Here is an 18108-nt window from a genome sequence, read left to right on the forward strand (position 1 = left end):
AGGACCAGCCTAGGACTAGTAGATCTCCTCTTAGTGCATCCCTAAATTAGGGCAGAATATACAATGTTTAATCAGGAGGTCACGTCCAAAAACATCAGCAGTACCCTAGCACTTAGGGCACACTGTGTTATTTTCAGCAGCCCACAACATAGAACGGTGACAATGACGTGACACAGTGGATCAGGATTGCTCAAGAAATGGCTTTGGGAACATCACATAAAATGCATCCCTTCAAGGTATTTCAAAGCAAATGATTTATGAAAAACAATGAACATTTCTTCTTGAGGTCTGTTCTGTATGTTACAGCTAACATGCGCAGTGCATTGTTAATCTTAGAAAGTAGCCCAGAGCACCTTTTCTAGCCAAATCCATTATGTTCAGTTTCCTCTGGCTGTAGGAAAACAGTTGCACATATTACAAGGTTACCTGACTTTTACTCCATTGGAATTACACTCACACATTTCACCTGTGTGACTCACATGAGTTTGGTCCTTGAGGTCACGAACTGCAAAATACAAGCTCCATGTGCCCAGAATCAATGCAGCACAATCATATTTGGAAAGAAGAATTTGTGCTAGCTTACCTTTTCTTGCTGCAAAGCAGCAGTGGTACGGTATGGGGAAAATAGGTCTAACAATCGCTTGAAGCTAATTTCAAATAAACCATTGTACTTGAAGGCAATGCATTCTGAGCAGCACAGAAACAATACTCTTTCATCATGAACAGCTTGGAAGCTTCTGAAGACAACCTGTCTAGTGGCAATCGTTATGGACGGAATATTAGGCTAGACCAATTTGGACTGATATAGGAAAGTATGTTTTTAAATGCTACTAAGCCAGTGGTTCTTAAACTGTTTGACCCAATTACCCCTTTTCCCAGTCTTGAATAATATCATTACCCCCCCCCCACACACACACACACATAAATCAGTCTCTGTTGTTTTGCACAAGCGTCTTGGCAACAGCAGGCTCAAACTGGATTGTCAACTCACAAACAAGCAATTACAAATTGCTCCATTACCCCAGGATATGCCCAAATTATCCTCTTGGGGGGAATTACCCCCAGTTTAAGAACCACTGTGCTAAACTGTGTGTCAATACCCCTGCAAAGGAATACTATGAATCCTTGGGTGTGATGACCAGCACATGTCTGCAGAATTAGATTCCCCAAGGAAATCTAGTGAAAGGCAGGATGAGCTAAAGCAGGGGTGGATAATGTTGATGGTTTGGGTGCCATAACTCTGCTTCCTGACTTTCTAGAGGGCCCAGGATGCTGTAATGATGTCATTGGAAGGGATAGATTCAATCCTTTTTTATTGGGGGTGTGTCTCTTGGGCCAGTCCCTCTCTCTCAGCCCTATGAAGGAAGCAATGGCAAACCACTTCTGAAATCTTGCCAAGAAAACTGCAGGGATTTGTCCAAATGGTGGTCAGGAGCCAACACTGACTCAAAGGCACACACACATACATCACCACAAAACCTGAGCCCATGGTTTTTGACAAGATCAAAATTTAGCAGTGCAATTCTTCATCTTTTTGCTTGATTCTGGGTGTTTTTTTACAGGTGGGAATAGAAGTGGTTGGCCAGCCAGAAGCCCCTTATTTCCTTTCTCATCCTTAAATTGTTGGAGGGGAGGGAAGTAAATTAACTGCCAAAATCTGGCCATTTTATTGCTGGAAGTCAGGTATGAGGTGTTGGAGTCTGCATGCAGGCTGCAGGTTGCCAACCTCTCAGCTAAAGGAGGAGTTAGAGCAGGTTTAGGGAGAAAATTATGCCACATTGGAAGAGCAGTTACAATTTCAGCAAATACATATGGAGCAGTTTTCTGCCAGCCAGACATGCAGCACAAAATTAGATGAAGAAAGAATCTATTTGGTACTAGTAGATTCCAGGAAAATTTACTTTTCCTAGAAGAGACAAAAAATGGGTGATACAGGGAGATGGAGCAAGAAAGAATTCAGGAGAAAAATAGTTTAGGAAACAGCACAAAAGCATTTGAAAGAGAAGATGGGGAATTTTTAGAAGAAAAAGAGGAAAATCAACCAGCAATGGAGCTAGGACAGCAAAAAATGCATATTCAGGGAGAAGAGTTGTTCAGTTCAAGAAAGTATGACAGAGCCCAACACCAATAGAGCTGTTTACAGTTTCACTGGAATTCCTTGTACTTCAACCATTTCTAGCCAGAGCAACCTTGGCTAGAATTCTAGTTGTCCATCACGTCTGGAGGCATTGGGCTGTGGGAAACCTAGAAACTAGAGTAAGTTTCCCACAGCCCAATGCCTCCAGATGTGGTGGACAACTCCTAGAATTCTAGCCATGTTGAAAATGTTCTGAAGGACTTTACTTTGTAGGACTTTCACAAATCATAAAAGCTTTGTTGACAGAGGACAACAGTGGTGTTGGGTAGGAAAAAGAACAAGGCATATTGTCTTACCTTCCTGGTTGAAAAAAAAAAAGGAAACAGAAACCTGAGATTGGTTAACTGACCAGGAGGCTCAAAAAGCTGCCCATTTTGTACAAGGTTGTGACCTCAGAATCAAGAGAACCTGAATTGTTTTGTCAGTACTAACTGATATGCATTGAAAAGAAAAGGTAACATCTGTAATAAAAATTCTATATCATTAGACAAAAGCAGAATAAACTCAGTAATAGAGAAGTAGGTGATGCTTAATGACATCATACTAAATGTAGATACAGAGATGGAAATATACACAGTAAGGGAATATTTTTCATTGGAGCTGAAAGGGTCAGGTTTTTGAAGCATTGTATGGCAAGCTGAAGGATGTTTATTTTTGTTTTTTGTACTAAGGAAAAGGTTTGACATCAAGTATATAAAAGATGTAATTTAAGTTGGGCAGATACATCTTAGGCAGCAAGATTATGAAAGGTGTGCGTGATCAGTGTGTCTGTGTTGATATATGTTTTTCAACTGAAGGCTTTTCTTAGCTTTCTTTGATATTCCGTGACCTTAGTTGACTTTGAACTGAGCTTTTTCTACACCAGCACAAGGTACCACGTGGCTTGTGATGTTAAAGAAATGAAAGCTATAGGGCACAAGGGCTCCGCAAGGAAAAGCCAACAAAGAAAGAAAATATTACTTCTGTACAGCTCAAACTTTTCCTAGCTGTTTGCTTTCTTTTTGAGGAGCAAGTCCTGACCTTGAACAGTCTGTAGCACTTGTTACTCTGTACAGCTTTTGGCTTTAGCCAGTGAACAGGACCTGAGATGGTGCTGCTAGCCTTCATTTGTCATGCATTGGTGAGAAGTGAAACCAATCAAAGTATGAAGAAAATGCATAAAGCATGGTACAGAACTGAAAATCACATCCCCTTTCTGCATCAGTCTTTCTAACATTAAAAGTTCAATGGGAGGGAGGCCAACTGATTACTATATACAAATAAATATCCTGGAGCCCGTTCACTTAATTCAAGTGTTTGACTACCCTCCAGTGGTCCCTCTCAGAATAGCATAGGATAGTTTCTCCACAAGAAAAGCAAAACTAGGAAGAAATTTTAAAAAATTAAAAAGCAATTTATATAAGAACGCATGGTATTCAAGCAATGCTCTGAATGAATAACCAAAATACAAAGGAGATTTTTATGCTAATAGTCAATGTCACTGAATTTCTCTCAGCACCAGCAAAACACTGGTCGCTACAGATTAGTACTTAGCAGCAAATTATTGAATATTGTCTATGGAAAACATGGCAAATGATATGAGAATGAGAGTAAAAGGTCATCAGCTGTGGCATTAAAAAGGATTAGAAGGTAGTAGGTGGCCCCCTTCTCAGGTAGCATCTGACGTTCAGGCTAATTTGCAGGAGCATCCAGGCTTTGCAGCAGGGAAGTTGAAGGCCTTTGCATCTCTGGTTCATTCCTTTGTTTCCAAAGATTTTTGCTTCCATCAGCAAAAGTAAGATAACACCACTTTCCAATTCACATGTAATTTTGGGGGGAAAATAACGTTATCCCTACTTTTAGTCACTGATGCCCTGGTCAGCTCCCAAATGGACTACTGTAACATGCTCTACATGGAGCTGTCCTTGAAGAGTATCTGGAAGCTTCAGCTGGTGGAAAATGCCGTGGTGCAGGCAGTTAGATGTGCTCCAAGAAGTACACATATTACACCTCTGCTCTGCGAGCTGCACTGGTTGCCAGTCTGCTTCCGGGTCCAATTCAAGGTGCTGCTTTTGACCTTTAAAGCCCTTCATGGCATGGGGCCAGGGTATTTGAGGGACCGCCTCTCCCCAATTACATCTACCTGTCCCATCAGGTCCAGCAGGAGAGGCATGTTGTGGGTCTCCTTAGCCAGGGAGTTTTGTCTGGCGGGACCTAGGAGGAAAGCTTTTTCTGCCATGGCCCCCGCCCTGTGGAACATCATTCCCACCAAGGTGGGGAAAGCCCTTAAAACATTATTCCTTTTTGTTAATAGCAATTTTATTAAAGATTACACTTTACAACAATAAAAATTAATGCAAACTAAAAAAAAAGAAAAGAATAAAAAGAAAAAATAGAAGGTGCAGAAAAGAAAAAAAGAGGAAAAAAAGAAAGAAAAAAAGAAAAGAAAGACAAAATAAGAATATAGTAAAGTAAAGAAAAAAGAAATATATAAAGAAGTGACTTCCCCCTTGTCAGGGAGTGAAGTTGGGAAAAGTAGCTGTAGCCAGGCAGAAACACTTCTTGCCTCATTTCCCTCATATGTTCAAACTTTACTCACAAACATCCAAGCCGGTGTTCCAGCTGCCTGTGATAATTGAGCCACACCCTGGCATTTTTGAAGGACCCACCCAGGCTCTTAGCTTACAAAAGCAAATGCTAAGACAGAGTGGGAAGATCTGTGTGTAGGAGGAAAGGTGATAAGCAAACAGCATACAGATGGAGAAGCGGAAGTGACGTCTGAAGATTAGCAGCTATTACAAGCAGGCAAGAGGACTATCATTCAACTGCCAGCACCACAAGTTATGGTGAGCAGCATATCCTGGTGGGAGTCCTGCCTGGAGCTTTGCCGGGAGCTTGGTAGCAACTAGAAGAGGAAGAACCACACTGAGACACCATCTTATCCCAACAAGTTTCCAATAAGAACTTTTGGAAGGAGGTGAAGATTGTACGCCCCTTTACAGACTTATAGACTTTTTTCTGAATTAAGTATTAAAGGACTGAGTATTAAAGACATATTTACATGGCAACACTACCTTGCAAGTCCTAGATAGGTGGAGAGCAATAGTCTGTTGTTTGGCAAGGTGCGTGCTGCAATAAAGCATTTTGTACAGATTTGCTGCACTGTGGTGTGTCCAGTCCTTGGAAAGTAAAGAACCCTCACACCCCTTCATCACAACAAGGATAAACAATTTTAATAATTTATCACCTTCTCTTAAAATACAACAAATGATCTTCCCATATCCCATCTCTTATCTATACACAAATCCATAAAACCTCATCATTTCAGTCCTGATATTAGCAAAAGTCCATTAAGGGTTACCAGAGATAACAACATATCTATTTTAAAGCTTGGTCAAATAAACAAGCTTTATATTCCTTTTATTTCTAACTATATTGATCTTTAGTCCCTTGAAATAAAGTCCTAGAACTTGATTTCTTTTCATTTTTTCTTTGTCTCTTCTCACAAAATTATTCAAAGCTTTAACAAGTCTCTCTTTTGTAAATCCAATATGGGAAAATTATCCAGGTCACTCTCTTGGTTTGTTATTTGTATATCCTTTTTAATTATTAAGACATTGGCCAATTTCTTTTGTATGTCCAGTGTAGAATCTTTTCCCATGTCATTCTTGTAGATTCTTTTTAAATCCACTTTCAAATCAGTCTCAATCTTGTCAGGTAAAACTTGTTCCCTTTCATAACATCTTTTAAGCACAGTCTATCTATATCACACTCTTAAAATTAACTTCTGAATCCATTGTACAAAAATATCCTTCAATATGTCCAATGTCAAAATATTTTGCTTCATTCTATAATTGTAAGTTGAGTTTGAGTGTTCTTCTCCTTTAATTGTAATGTTTAGTTTCCTCTAATGTCCAATTTTTAAAATCTTACTATGATTTTTTTTTAAAGAATTCAAAACAAAAGCATTTTCCCATGGAAAGGATTCTTTATAATTAATTCCAAAATCTTATTTCAAATTTATCTGGACCCTTAGTCCATTTGTAACTTTCTAAAATCAAAGTTTTTATCACCCTTCTGCTATTTTATTCAAAAACAAAATTTAAGTTCTTAAACTTGTATTTAAAACTTCTTTCACTAAGGATTGAAGGAAACTCACCCAGTGCTGTAAAACTTGTCAATCCAAAGGTTCCTAATATCTGAAAATCAGTTAACAAGCAATCTCCAAAAGTGATTAGAAAGGAAGTATGTGAACTTGGTGTCCTTTCAAAGGTGCCAACCGTGGTTTGAGCAAGATGGCTATTCCCTTATCTCCCAGTGCTCTAAGCCTGCCGGAGGGCACTATCTTGTGGTGTCCTCATGAGGAGCAACTGTCTAGAGCATTTGTGGGCAATCTTGTCCAGAGAGGAATTATGAAGAGTCGGTCTATTTGCCAGCTCTTAATTCCACTGCAGTTGTCAGCTCACTTTTTGCAGAGCCGTCTTCAGTTCACCCTTTCTTCCTCAGAAGTCCAAGGCCCTTAAAACATGATTCCATCAACTAGCTTGGGGATCCCATGATAGAGTAGAGCATGCTAGATGGCTATATGATAGTTAACTGAATGCACTCTTTTGTATGCTTTTCTGCCATTTTGTTTTTTGTCTTATTAATTTAAATTGGTTGTTTTTAATGGTTTTTTTTAATGTGTTTTGATTGTTTTATTATGTACACAGGCTAGAGTCACTACCTGAGATGGGCGGCTATACAAATATAAACAAACAAATTAATAAATTATTTATTAATTTATTAATTATTATAACAAATTATTTGTTATAAACAAACAAATAAATGAATAAATGAACACTATCTTCCTATTGGGTAGGTACAGTAAAAGCAAACAGAAATTGTGTGCAATTCTTCAGACAGAGTTAACATAGAGATAGTCCTCGGGGCACGATGGAATTGGGACCGAGACTGCTGTTGCTATGCAATGCAGTCCCAAAGCATGATGTCATGTTACTGCACTGCATAGCAACGACAATCCTGGAAGTCCCAGTCCCAATACCCCCAAGACACGTGGGTTAAGCAGGAAGCGGCAAGAGTGCCAGGTAAAGAGCACAGGGATGCCACAGAGGGGTGGGAGAGGTCAAGGGAGGCCCTGGGAGGTCCGGCGCAGGCTGCACATGAGTTGGGGGAGGCCAGGGTAGGGCTTGGGAGGCCTAGGGCAAACATGACAACGCCACCACAGACAAGTACCAATTTCCTTTTTTTTTTTACTAGAAATAATTTAGATTTCTTATGCATTAAATATATCTGGGCTTGGGAGGCCTAGGGCAAACATGACAACGCCACCACAGACAAGTACCAATTTCCTTTTTTTTTTTACTAGAAATAATTTAGATTTCTTATGCATTAAATATATCTGGGATACATACTTCTTTCTTTCTTTTAATTCCTGAAAATGTTCTGTGGCAAAGATAGCTGAGACCTTCACTTTACTGGCAGGGTCATAGCAACATTGGGATACAGCATTAATAGTATCTTTGGCTAAATAACCACACCAAGAAACACGAGCCTGAGAGTGGCAGTAGGGCTCTACAGTACTTTGGGTTTGAAAGCAAAAAGGTGCTTTGAAGTCCACAGAGTAGGGGTGGGAATATGTCGCAGTTCCTTAAGCCTGCATTTCCTTAAACTGAACACACTTTCCCTTACAACTTGCAGCAACTGTGGAAGGCAACCATGAAATCCTAGGAAAAAACAAATTGCTTCCAGGAGTTGCGCAAATAAGTGCTATGGACACACCTTGAATGCTCTGAGGTGCATTTTTGCCCTTGAATCCAAATATAGCACCGCATTCAAATTTTATCTATATGAAAATAAGACAGATGTCTAGCAAGAGAGATCAGACTCCTCCAATATCTCTGGGATTCTGAGTGTGGCACCTCCAGGCATTTACATGCTACAGGCACCTCACTTGGCACCTGCCAGGCTCTTCCCCAATTGACTAAAAAAAAAAAAAAAGATTAAGATGATTTTAAAATTAGAAGTTGGGATGCTACAAAGGAAAGCACCAGATCCCAGCATTATTTTTATTCTCAAGTATAAAATACCAGTGCTTCCTTTGAAGTCATGGCTGTCACCAAAAAGGCTGAGGAAGCTGCCAAGTGTCCTTACCAATTTGCCTTCTAATAAATCTGTGTACTATGACTGGCCATGTTCACTATGACCGCCATTTTGTGAAACCACCCACAGCCTGGTCTATGGTTTTTTCCCTCACAAACATTAGCATACTGGGTGAGGATTGGATGGATGGATGGATGGATGGATGGATGGATGGATGGATGGATGGAGCAATGAGTCTATTGCTCTGCCTTAGGCTCTAATATGTCTAGGTTAATCAGATGAGTATTTAAATTAAGAGACACTCACCTTAAACAAGGAAAAGGAGACAGGGATATTTCAGAGCTGTCAAAGAGACAGCCATCCTCACAGCTTGAGAGAGGAAGAATGTGTTAATGTAAGACCAATAAACCAGTCACTTTGGCTTTTTTGTTCAGCAAACATAATGAGCCCCAACAAAAGCTCTTTAAATTTCACTCATGTAAATTACATTAGAACCTTGAATGTGAAAATACACTGAGCCTATAAATACACTTTTGGTTTTCTGTTATGCTAGTTTCTACTTTCACTGCATAAAGTCACAGAATTAGAAGAGGCCATTTACACCATCAGATCTAACTCCCCAGTCAGTGCAGGTATCCAGATTAAAGCATTGTGGCAGATGGTTGTCTCGCCTCCCTTTGAACATGGCTGATGGAGGATTTATCTGGGTGATTCTTTCCACTATCAAACTTCTCTTATGGATAGGAAGTATTTTTCGAACATTCAGTTGAATCAGAACTACCTTTTTGTAAGGTAGAACATCTAACAGCAGTGACTGCCAAAGACTGGTTTTTGTATTATGACCAAACATTATATATATCGCTAAGATTTTGTAAGTTGTGAAACCGTCTTTTCTTAATACCTGAGACAAGAAGAAAAAAATGACAAACAACATATTGGATATCTATTCATTATAATTTACACTTCAACTACATATGCATTGAAGCCAAATATACAGAATTCCACATATATGTATATGTATGTACACACACACACATTAATCAACAGAGTGCACAATTTAAAAGTATGTTACACTCAAGTGCACAAGTTTAAACATGGCTTTAAAAACTAGTAGTTGTAACAGTGCTAGAATAATGAATGCCTCATGTAGCAATCAATAGCATTGGTTTGTCACATACCAATGTGTGATCGGTAGCTTCACACATAGTGCCGATAGTTTCAGTAAAACAATGTTGGCTTCTATTTTCATACCAGCTACGTGCACTGCATTCTTTCCACAATCACAATGACCCTGTTGTTTTCAGTGTTCTTACAACTGAAATCATAAACAAGATATTGGGACAATAAATTTAGAAGAGTTGTGAGAGAAAACAGTCAGAGAAGAGAACGGTGCAACGGCATTAATTCCTGCATTCTTTAGTGAGGTTTAAGCAATAGCACCAAAATGACAGCTGTCAAAATCCTGGTTATTTTGTAATACTGACATCACATTCAGTGATTTGACCGGGGACGTGATAGACTTTTGAAATGGAGGATGTTCTATCATTAATTCATCAAAACAGTATTGAACTGGATATAAGATGCATTTTATATGAGAGCCAATGTGGTGTAGTGGTTAAGATGTTTGACAAAGAGTGAGGACACCCAGGTTCAAGTCTATCCTCTGGCATAGAAACTGGATAACTTTGAGCTAGTCTCTGTTTTTTAGCCCAACAATTCCTGTATTGTGGGGAAAGAGAGGAAGAGGGAGTTGTATTTATGCTGCCTTGAGGTCCTGAAGGTATACATTTAGCAAACAAACAACAGCGATCATGGTATTTGGATAGAATACACGTAACTGAATTTACACATACATTGCTAATTTCATTTTATGACCTTGACATGATCCCTTACATAACCTCCAGTGAACTTTGCTTTAATTATATATATACTATGCAGCACAAATGGTGACATCAGCTTCCCAGAGAGTTGATGTGATCACTTATACCAAGCGAAGACACTTCATGTTAACATATCTCAATCAAAACGTATAACTAAACTTTCTTCTTTATATATCTCCATTTGCTAAATTTATATTTAACCATATATAAGGACATTGTGAACATAGTTTCATTAGAATGAATATGAATACATAAAGCAAATGAGAAAGATTTTCAAGGAGGGTTCTGTTAACATACACAGTATAAAGAAAATACCACTTTATGGTGATGCTTTCCAGTTGAAAATCATTCCATTCTTGTTGAGTGGTAGGAGATCTATAGTTGTTAAATGTCATAAAAGCAAAATACACAACGCTTCTTTGAATAAAAGGGCCACCAGCTAGTGGGATGTCTATTGAGTAGTTATAATATCAACATATATCATAGCTTCTGCTCCATTCAAAATTCCATTCATATTCCAGATGTCAAACGGAAAATCAAAAGAGATTTAATCTTGGACAGCAACAAGAACAAAAGAACAAACAGAAACCTTGGATATACTCTTAAAAACCTGTCAAGCTACTGCTAATTTTAGGTTAACACATATTAGTAAAATGAAACATGCTGTCTCTTAGGTCTGAAAAATCAAAACTGCTTCTTTAGCATTATTTTGGTGAAGGAAAAGTACTGTTGATACATCCATCTGAACCCATTCTTGGGGTTCCAGTGCAAAATTAAATCCGTATGAAGTGTGGTTTGTAATTAGCCAGGCAAGAAACTATTAAACTTCCCCATCATTAATTATGGATGACAAGGAGAAAATTGAAAAAGGGAAGACAATAGGCATAATCGGATTTATTGACAAACTATCTTAGTCAAACTTCCTTATCCATTTGATTTCCTTCAAAAAAAATTATGCATTATACACTTGGACAAATGTTATATTGGTTTTCCTCAGATTTGACTTCCCAGTCCCCAAGGACCACTTTTGGCAGAAAGGTAGAGTATAAATAAAATAAATAAGCACTGGATTGCCAAATGAGAGGGCTGCTCCCAGCCCCTCAATGGATTAAGTTGGAACAAATTTCTCTTAAGCTATATTTAAAATATTTTCAGATTAAAAAAACTTTTTTTTTTTTGCTTTATTACCTGGAGGGAGGTGGGTACAGCCTTTTTGTCTGGCTGAATTTATCCAATTTATCCAAATGATAATTATTAACCAGATCAATTGACTTCTTACCCCAATGTATAGTAGGTTCTGATTCTTAAAGACTTTATAATCAACTGTGAAGCATTCTTTAAAAACTGTATTTCTGCAACAGAGGTTTTCCAACTATATTTTAGAATAAATATATTTAGATATTTGACAGATGTATGTACATGTTTAAGTACCTTCATGCTCTATGTTATAATTCTATTTAAATTTGAGTAATTAAATTGGATAATGGGGGAAAAAGTAACATTATTTTTTTTAATTTTGTCATAATAATGTGAGTTTTCCAAAGATGTGGAAAAAATTAGAAAAGCATGCAGCCAAAAAATGTGATAAGCTAGAAAGATCTGTGGCATTTTATTTTATTTATTTTTATTTTTATTTTTTGAGGAGGAGGAAAAGGAGAAGAAGGAAGACCACTCCACAAAGAGGCCTAAAGGTATCCAGATCCCAATTAAGTACTGAGTTTTCCAGATTCTGGTGCTAAAAAAAATAACTTGAATTCAGACAAAACAGGATGGGCCAAACATCAAGAGGTTTGGGAATCACCTGCTCTAGATTAGATCACACTTCCTTAAAAGGAGATACACAGCCTAGCCCTGCTGGATCTAAGGGCTAAAGTACTTTTTAGCAGGTGAGATAGAACTTGGTTAGTAAAATACCTGGACTAGTATTGTTTGAATTTAGACTAGCACAATGGGACATTATTTATATGGAGAGATTTGAAGATACCTAAAGGAAAATGGTGCTATCTATTTACTAATAAAGATATGTGCAAAGAAGGCAATGTTAGTAATGTTTTTTAAATTTTGATGTTTTATGTATTTATATATATTTATGGTTTTAATGTTTTGTGTGAGTCACCCAGAGTCCCCCATTGGAGGGAGATGGGTGGGGGAGAAATTTAATAAATAAAATAATAATTTAAATAAATAAATGCATTGAACTTGAATAATCTGCAGTGAGTGCATGATGCTATAAAGTCTTTCTGCAGTCCCTGTATAAATACATGTATAAACATGTGTATATTCATATATGTTTCTGCATTAATCTAACCTTTTAAAAATTCTGCACAATGTTTACATCTAAATATGTTTTCCCCCCAAAATTAATCTTTCTTATAATTATACATTTTAAAACACATTTTGATACAGCTACCCTAGATTTTCAGTTCAGCTTCCTTCAACACAGAAAAGAACCCAATAAAGGAAACGAGGCTTAGCCCACATCAAACCTAAAGAACCATCAGCCCAACTATTTGTCTGCAGCAATTATCTAAATGGGGATCAGTGAGGAAACTAGACTCAGAAATCAAGGTTCTGCCTGTTTGGAATGGAGTTGAAGCTTTTTTGAGAGGTTCGCTGTAAGGGGGTGCTCCTTAATCCTCAGCTGTGATTTGCAGGTGAGTTGCTGTCACAAGGAACACCTTTGCAAAATTATGTCTAGTGTGCCAGCTATGTCCCTTCCTGAGCTGGTGAGATTCAGCAATGGTTATCCACCACATCTTAGTTATATCCCCTCTTGACTACTGCAATATCCTCTACATGAGGCTATCCTTGAAAAGCACCTGAAAGATACAGCTAACTGATATGAGATACAGGGATCATATGACATATTGCTGCCCAATGTGTGTGGACTGCGGGGATGGGGGGTGGGGAGCACCTATAAAGATGAAATGTGAAATGAATGAATAGTTCCTGTACTGAAAGAATTGAAGTGGTTGCCAACTGCTTACAAGGCACAATTTTAAATGTTGGAATTGACATTTAAAGTCCTAAATGGCCTAGGGTCTGATTATAAGGGACCACATCTCCTGTTACAAATCTTCCAGTTGTTAAGCCCAGGAGGAGAGGCCCTTCCGAAACATGGACATCTGCAGCAAGCAAAGCTTCATCAAAACAACAAAAGCCCTTCCCCTTACATACTTGCACATGACATCACAATGGAAAAGAAAAGGGACAGGTTGTACATTGCAACATCACATTTCATCTGCCCCCCCCCCCCCGCATGGTCACCCATGTTTTGAAGATGCCTCCCAAGGGTCAGAAACTCATCTTTCTGGCATGTACAAGAAAGCCGACTCGTACTTTGCTATGTCATTTGCCTCCCATTCTCTCAGCATTAAGAAAATGTGAAAAGGGCATCTTTCTCACCAAGTTTTTAATTGTTCTGTTTTTAAATGTGATATTCAGCTTCTTCTGGATCCCCTTCCCTAAAGATAGACTGGTAGTACTAGTGGATTTGGACTTTTTAGGCCCAAATGCCTTCTTTAGTATGCTCTAGTTTGCTTGCTGGTTTATTATATAAGTTCACTGCCTGACTCCCAGTGACTCTGGGCAGTTCACCAAGTAAAAAAACAGAAAAATAACAAAACAAAAGACAAAAGGAACAAAAGATAGCAAACCAGACAATAACAAGAGACATACCCACACAACTCAGAAGGGGCTTCAACTAACTTGCCAAAGGTCTGGACAAACAGCCAGATCTTCAAGGCCTTCCAAAGCAGGGTGGGAGCCACCCAGACCTCGGGGGCGGAGGGCTTCACTCCACAGGGCAGACACTGCAATAGAGAAGGCACACTTCCAGGGTCCCACTAGATGGCATTGTCTAACTCAAGGAACCCAGAGTGTGCCAACCCTGATGCAATACAGCAAATTTACTAGAAAAGGATGGCAGGAAGGTAGAGGAAAGGGTAGTTTATGTTCTCTTTCAGCAATCCTGTGCTCCATATCACACAAGACAGTTGAACAAAGTGATCAACTGAGTAGTGGAAATAGAAGACAGTATTCTGTTCTGTGATCAACCTGATGATCAGGCTGATCACTGGCTGAGAAGCAAAGGAAGTCAGATTTGAAATAGCTACATTGGTTCCTAGTCCATATTCAGATACAATTCCAAGTACTAATAGTGTTGTATAAAGCAATAAAGAACTTAGCAATTGAGTAATTCAGGCTCTTTCACCTCTAAGCCAAACCTCTCTCAAATATTCAGATCTGCTTCAGAGGTCCTTTGCCTGATCTGACAAAAGTGGAGTAATTCACAGACCAGATAGTCTAGAAAACTGTGTTCATACACTGGGCTAAGCCCTGTCTTGATTTAATCATGCTTTTTTAAAACCTGAGAGTTACAGTGCCTAGAATCACACATCTCACTAAGTCATATATCATGGTTTACAACCCACTGAATTCACACACTATACTAAGCCAAAACCAAACAAACTACATTATGTCTCAATGTGTTATGTGATTTAATCTCTGCTATCATTTCAATGAGTTGAAACTTCTTTTTTTCCTCATGGACCTCTCAGATTTCATTTAGTATAGAATTTTCCTTGGATTTGGTTGGTGTCATGCATTATATTTATTCATGGGTATATTCATTCAGATTATATATATATGAATTGAAAGCCTTTCTGAAATATTTTATTAAGGAGAAGGATATTTGTAAAATAAAGCCATTCTGCATATCAAAGGCTACCTGGCCCTTGGAATGCAACAATATTTCAGAGGAAGGAAACAAGATTTCCCCACTCACAAGACTTAAGGCTTCAGTTGGATCCATCTCCAAATAATAAGATCATAGACAAGGCACAAGGGATTTTACTGCAACTGTCAACCTTTCAGTCCTTTCAGGTATATCTGAAACCAGCAAAAGGAGAACAAGAGGGGGAGGGAAAGAGAGAGAGAGACAGGCCTTGTTAATTTCACTCAAAATTCCTGAATGCTACTATATTGTTATTATTATTAATTATTATTATTATTATTATGAATTTTGAAATCTAACAGAAGCAACAAAATTTCTATGGATCTCTAATATCAGCTATTATTCACATCCTATACTTTAAAGAAGATATGGATTATTCAGTTATTAAAAAACAACTGACAGATTAATAGGTTTAATGGAACAGAAATGGCACTGCTTGCTTTGTCAATGACTTTTGCTTGGAACTAAACAGAGGAAGGGTGCCCCTATTGGTCCTATTAGGCCCTTCAATGGTGTTCAGTGCTATCAGCCATACTATCCTTCTGGACCACTTGCAGGAGCTGGGGGTGTGGTGACTCTACTTGGGCCAAGATGCCCTGGTAATGGTAACCCATGCCCTGATCACCACATGGGGGTAGGAGGATGATAATGGTCCCTACATTAGAGACATGCTCTACTTTCTCTACATTACAGAAGTTACAGCTGGTATAAAATGCAGCAGCTGATGGGAAGTCACTGAATGAATTGCCAGTAGAGTTTCAAGCTCACTTCAAAATGCTGGTTGTTACTTTTGAAGTTCTTTACAACATAGCTCTGCGCTATATCAGGCAATGCTTTGCCAGAATTGAACCTGCCTATGCAGTCCAATCATCAAGAGTGGGACAGATGTAGGTGCCCCGTCCTCAAAAGGTATATGGGGCACAGACCAGGAACGCTCTTCCACCCAAGGAATGGATTGCCCCAAACCTGCTGGCATTTAGTAAACTGGCTAAAATAGTTTAATTCCAGCATGCACTGAGCCCTTTGATTAGATTAGTTTAAGGGCAGCTATGATGGTTATTACTGGCTTTTAATGATATTATTTTAACAGCTTACACTGAGCTTTTATTTTTGCTTTTTTCTTTTGCACTTAATTTTGTTGTCTCACCCAGGATCCATTAGGATTAGGATGGGTTATAAATATTGATAAATAAAGAAATAAATAAGCACCGATCTCAGGACTGCATGCAACAGCTACACAGATGATGTGACAAACAAGATCCACTACATGGAAGGGAAAGAAAGCTACAGCAGGTCTCTCTGATGAAAGGCAGTGGCCCATTTTAAGAACCTGCCAGGAAAAAAAAAATCCTACAGTAGAGCTTAACAGATACCAGAGCCTCTTCAAAACTGTTTTGGGTTCAAAAAGTAGAGTATGAATATAAATATAAATACAATTAAATAAAACCCCAGAATCAGTCTTCAAAAACCAAAGCCATCTGCTTTGCAATGTGAGGTGTAATAAATAGGATCCTGCGGTTAAACAAGTATTTATCATTTCCCTTAAATAACTGTAAACAGACCTACCAGGTAAAGACCTGAGGGGCAGAAGTTATAGCTCCCAGCAGCATTTCCTCTTCCCAAAATTAAACCCTGTACAATAACATTGGTCGACTTTGCAAGTGTTTGAGAAACTTGGCTACATGGTGGACAAAAGAACTAAAAACAAAATACTTTATGTATACAATTGTGATACTACATCCTGATATACAGTAGACGTTTGCAATATTCACATAGCCAAACCTGGTTGTCCAGGTGATTGGCCATGAGCAGAAGTCTTGCCATGATTATAACCAATAGGTGTTGTATGAAAAGAGATTTGTAGACTGGAATGCTATCAGTGGGAAGATGCAGTCTGTTGTAAGATCTTACTTAGTAAGAGGCTACCTGTATAAGTGGAAAGGCAGGACATAAATCCAATGCATAAATAAATGAATGCAATCATGCATTTCTATGAGAGAAAGTAAAAGTTGGTAACTGCTCTTGAGTGAAGACCAAGTCTGCTTCTGCATCATGGTGGCCCCAACCACTCAAGCCAATGAGAATCAAGTTTGCTTCATAATGCACAATCCAATTCTTTGCCCCTGTAACCTGATCCTGTGATCTTTTGATATAATTATTATATTCTAGTCTGAGTAATTATGGCAGCAGAATTTATGCAAAGGATAAAAACAAAGGATGGTGCATTTTCTCTTTTAAAAAAGTAAGATTGTCAAAGTAAATTAAAACTAAATAAAAATAAATTTTATCAGAAAGGAGCCATAAATGATTGGTTTGAATGCAAAAACAAATAGTTACTTCTTCCTTTTGCAAACATTTCTTAGAGCCCACATATTTGAAGAACCTGTTTTACAACAAAATGCAAGGGGCCACCTGGCACACCCAAAGTAGTAGAAAGATGTTATCATTCCTCATTGTGCTGATTTCACTACAACATATCCTGGGGGCAGGAAGTCCACTGAGGAGAAGATTAGAACATCAAAATGAGATTTTCTTGACGCTTTGCTTCTCTATATCATTCTGGAAAGTTCTGTTTTTTTTTTAACATGAATTCCCCTCCTCCCTCCCATTACCTTCCTTGTCATCTTTTCAATTTCATAGTGCGCAGTATTAAAAACTGTTTGCCTAGGATCCATTGGAACTCTTTTGCAAGATGAAAAAAAGATGAAATGGTCCAAAGACCATATGGAAATAGCATTGAGCGTAATGGTCTCTTCCCAACCAGCAAGGGGCTCTTTGAAACCTGAGTCAGTTTGCATGAGTCCCAAGAAGTATTAGTGCTTCTGACACAAAATGGGATAACATATTTTAGACACATCACTTGCATGGTTCATGATCTGTGCAGTCATCCATATCCACGTCAGAATCAAAGAGGGAATGCCCTGTATAATCGGTATCAGGCGTTCGGGAAAAACTGTTATCAGGTCCTTCATCATCAAATGTTTCTGTCCTTGAATAAAAACTGAAGTCCTGCAGCGGTTGACTTTTACTTGCTTCACTGCTTTCTTCTGATTCATACAGAGTGTTGTCTTCATCATGATGCCACTCTGGCCAGAATTTCCTCCTTATTCTCTCACAGTACATAGCAAGGTTAATCAGTTCTCCTGGAAAAACATGAGGAGGGGATGGAGAACAATGTTATATGGTTACCAAGCTATTCAAACTGCAATATCAGGAAAAGGATAAGGAAAGTCTTAATTAGCAAGAGGCAACTTTCACATTCAGAGATGACATGA

The 18108-nt window shown here is 38.4% G+C and overlaps 1 protein-coding gene across 1 annotated transcript in view; it reads right to left on the bottom strand.

Moving 5' to 3' along the window:
- Positions 1 to 9173: 9173 nt before the first annotated feature.
- The window catches only part of FAXC (failed axon connections homolog, metaxin like GST domain containing), a 34665-nt gene continuing 25730 nt past the window's right edge, over positions 9174 to 18108 (bottom strand). Inside the window, exon 6 of the mRNA XM_007422503.3 lies at positions 9174 to 17976. Within this exon, the coding sequence (XP_007422565.1) occupies positions 17690 to 17976 (287 nt within the window). The 3' untranslated portion in view covers positions 9174 to 17689. The remainder of the gene's footprint in view (positions 17977 to 18108) is intronic.

The sequence above is a fragment of the Python bivittatus genome, unplaced genomic scaffold (genome assembly GCF_059951505.1).
Source record: "Python bivittatus isolate LINGU-HERP-01145 unplaced genomic scaffold, Pbiv_v1 ctg000020_np1212, whole genome shotgun sequence".
NCBI lineage: Eukaryota > Metazoa > Chordata > Lepidosauria > Squamata > Pythonidae > Python > Python bivittatus.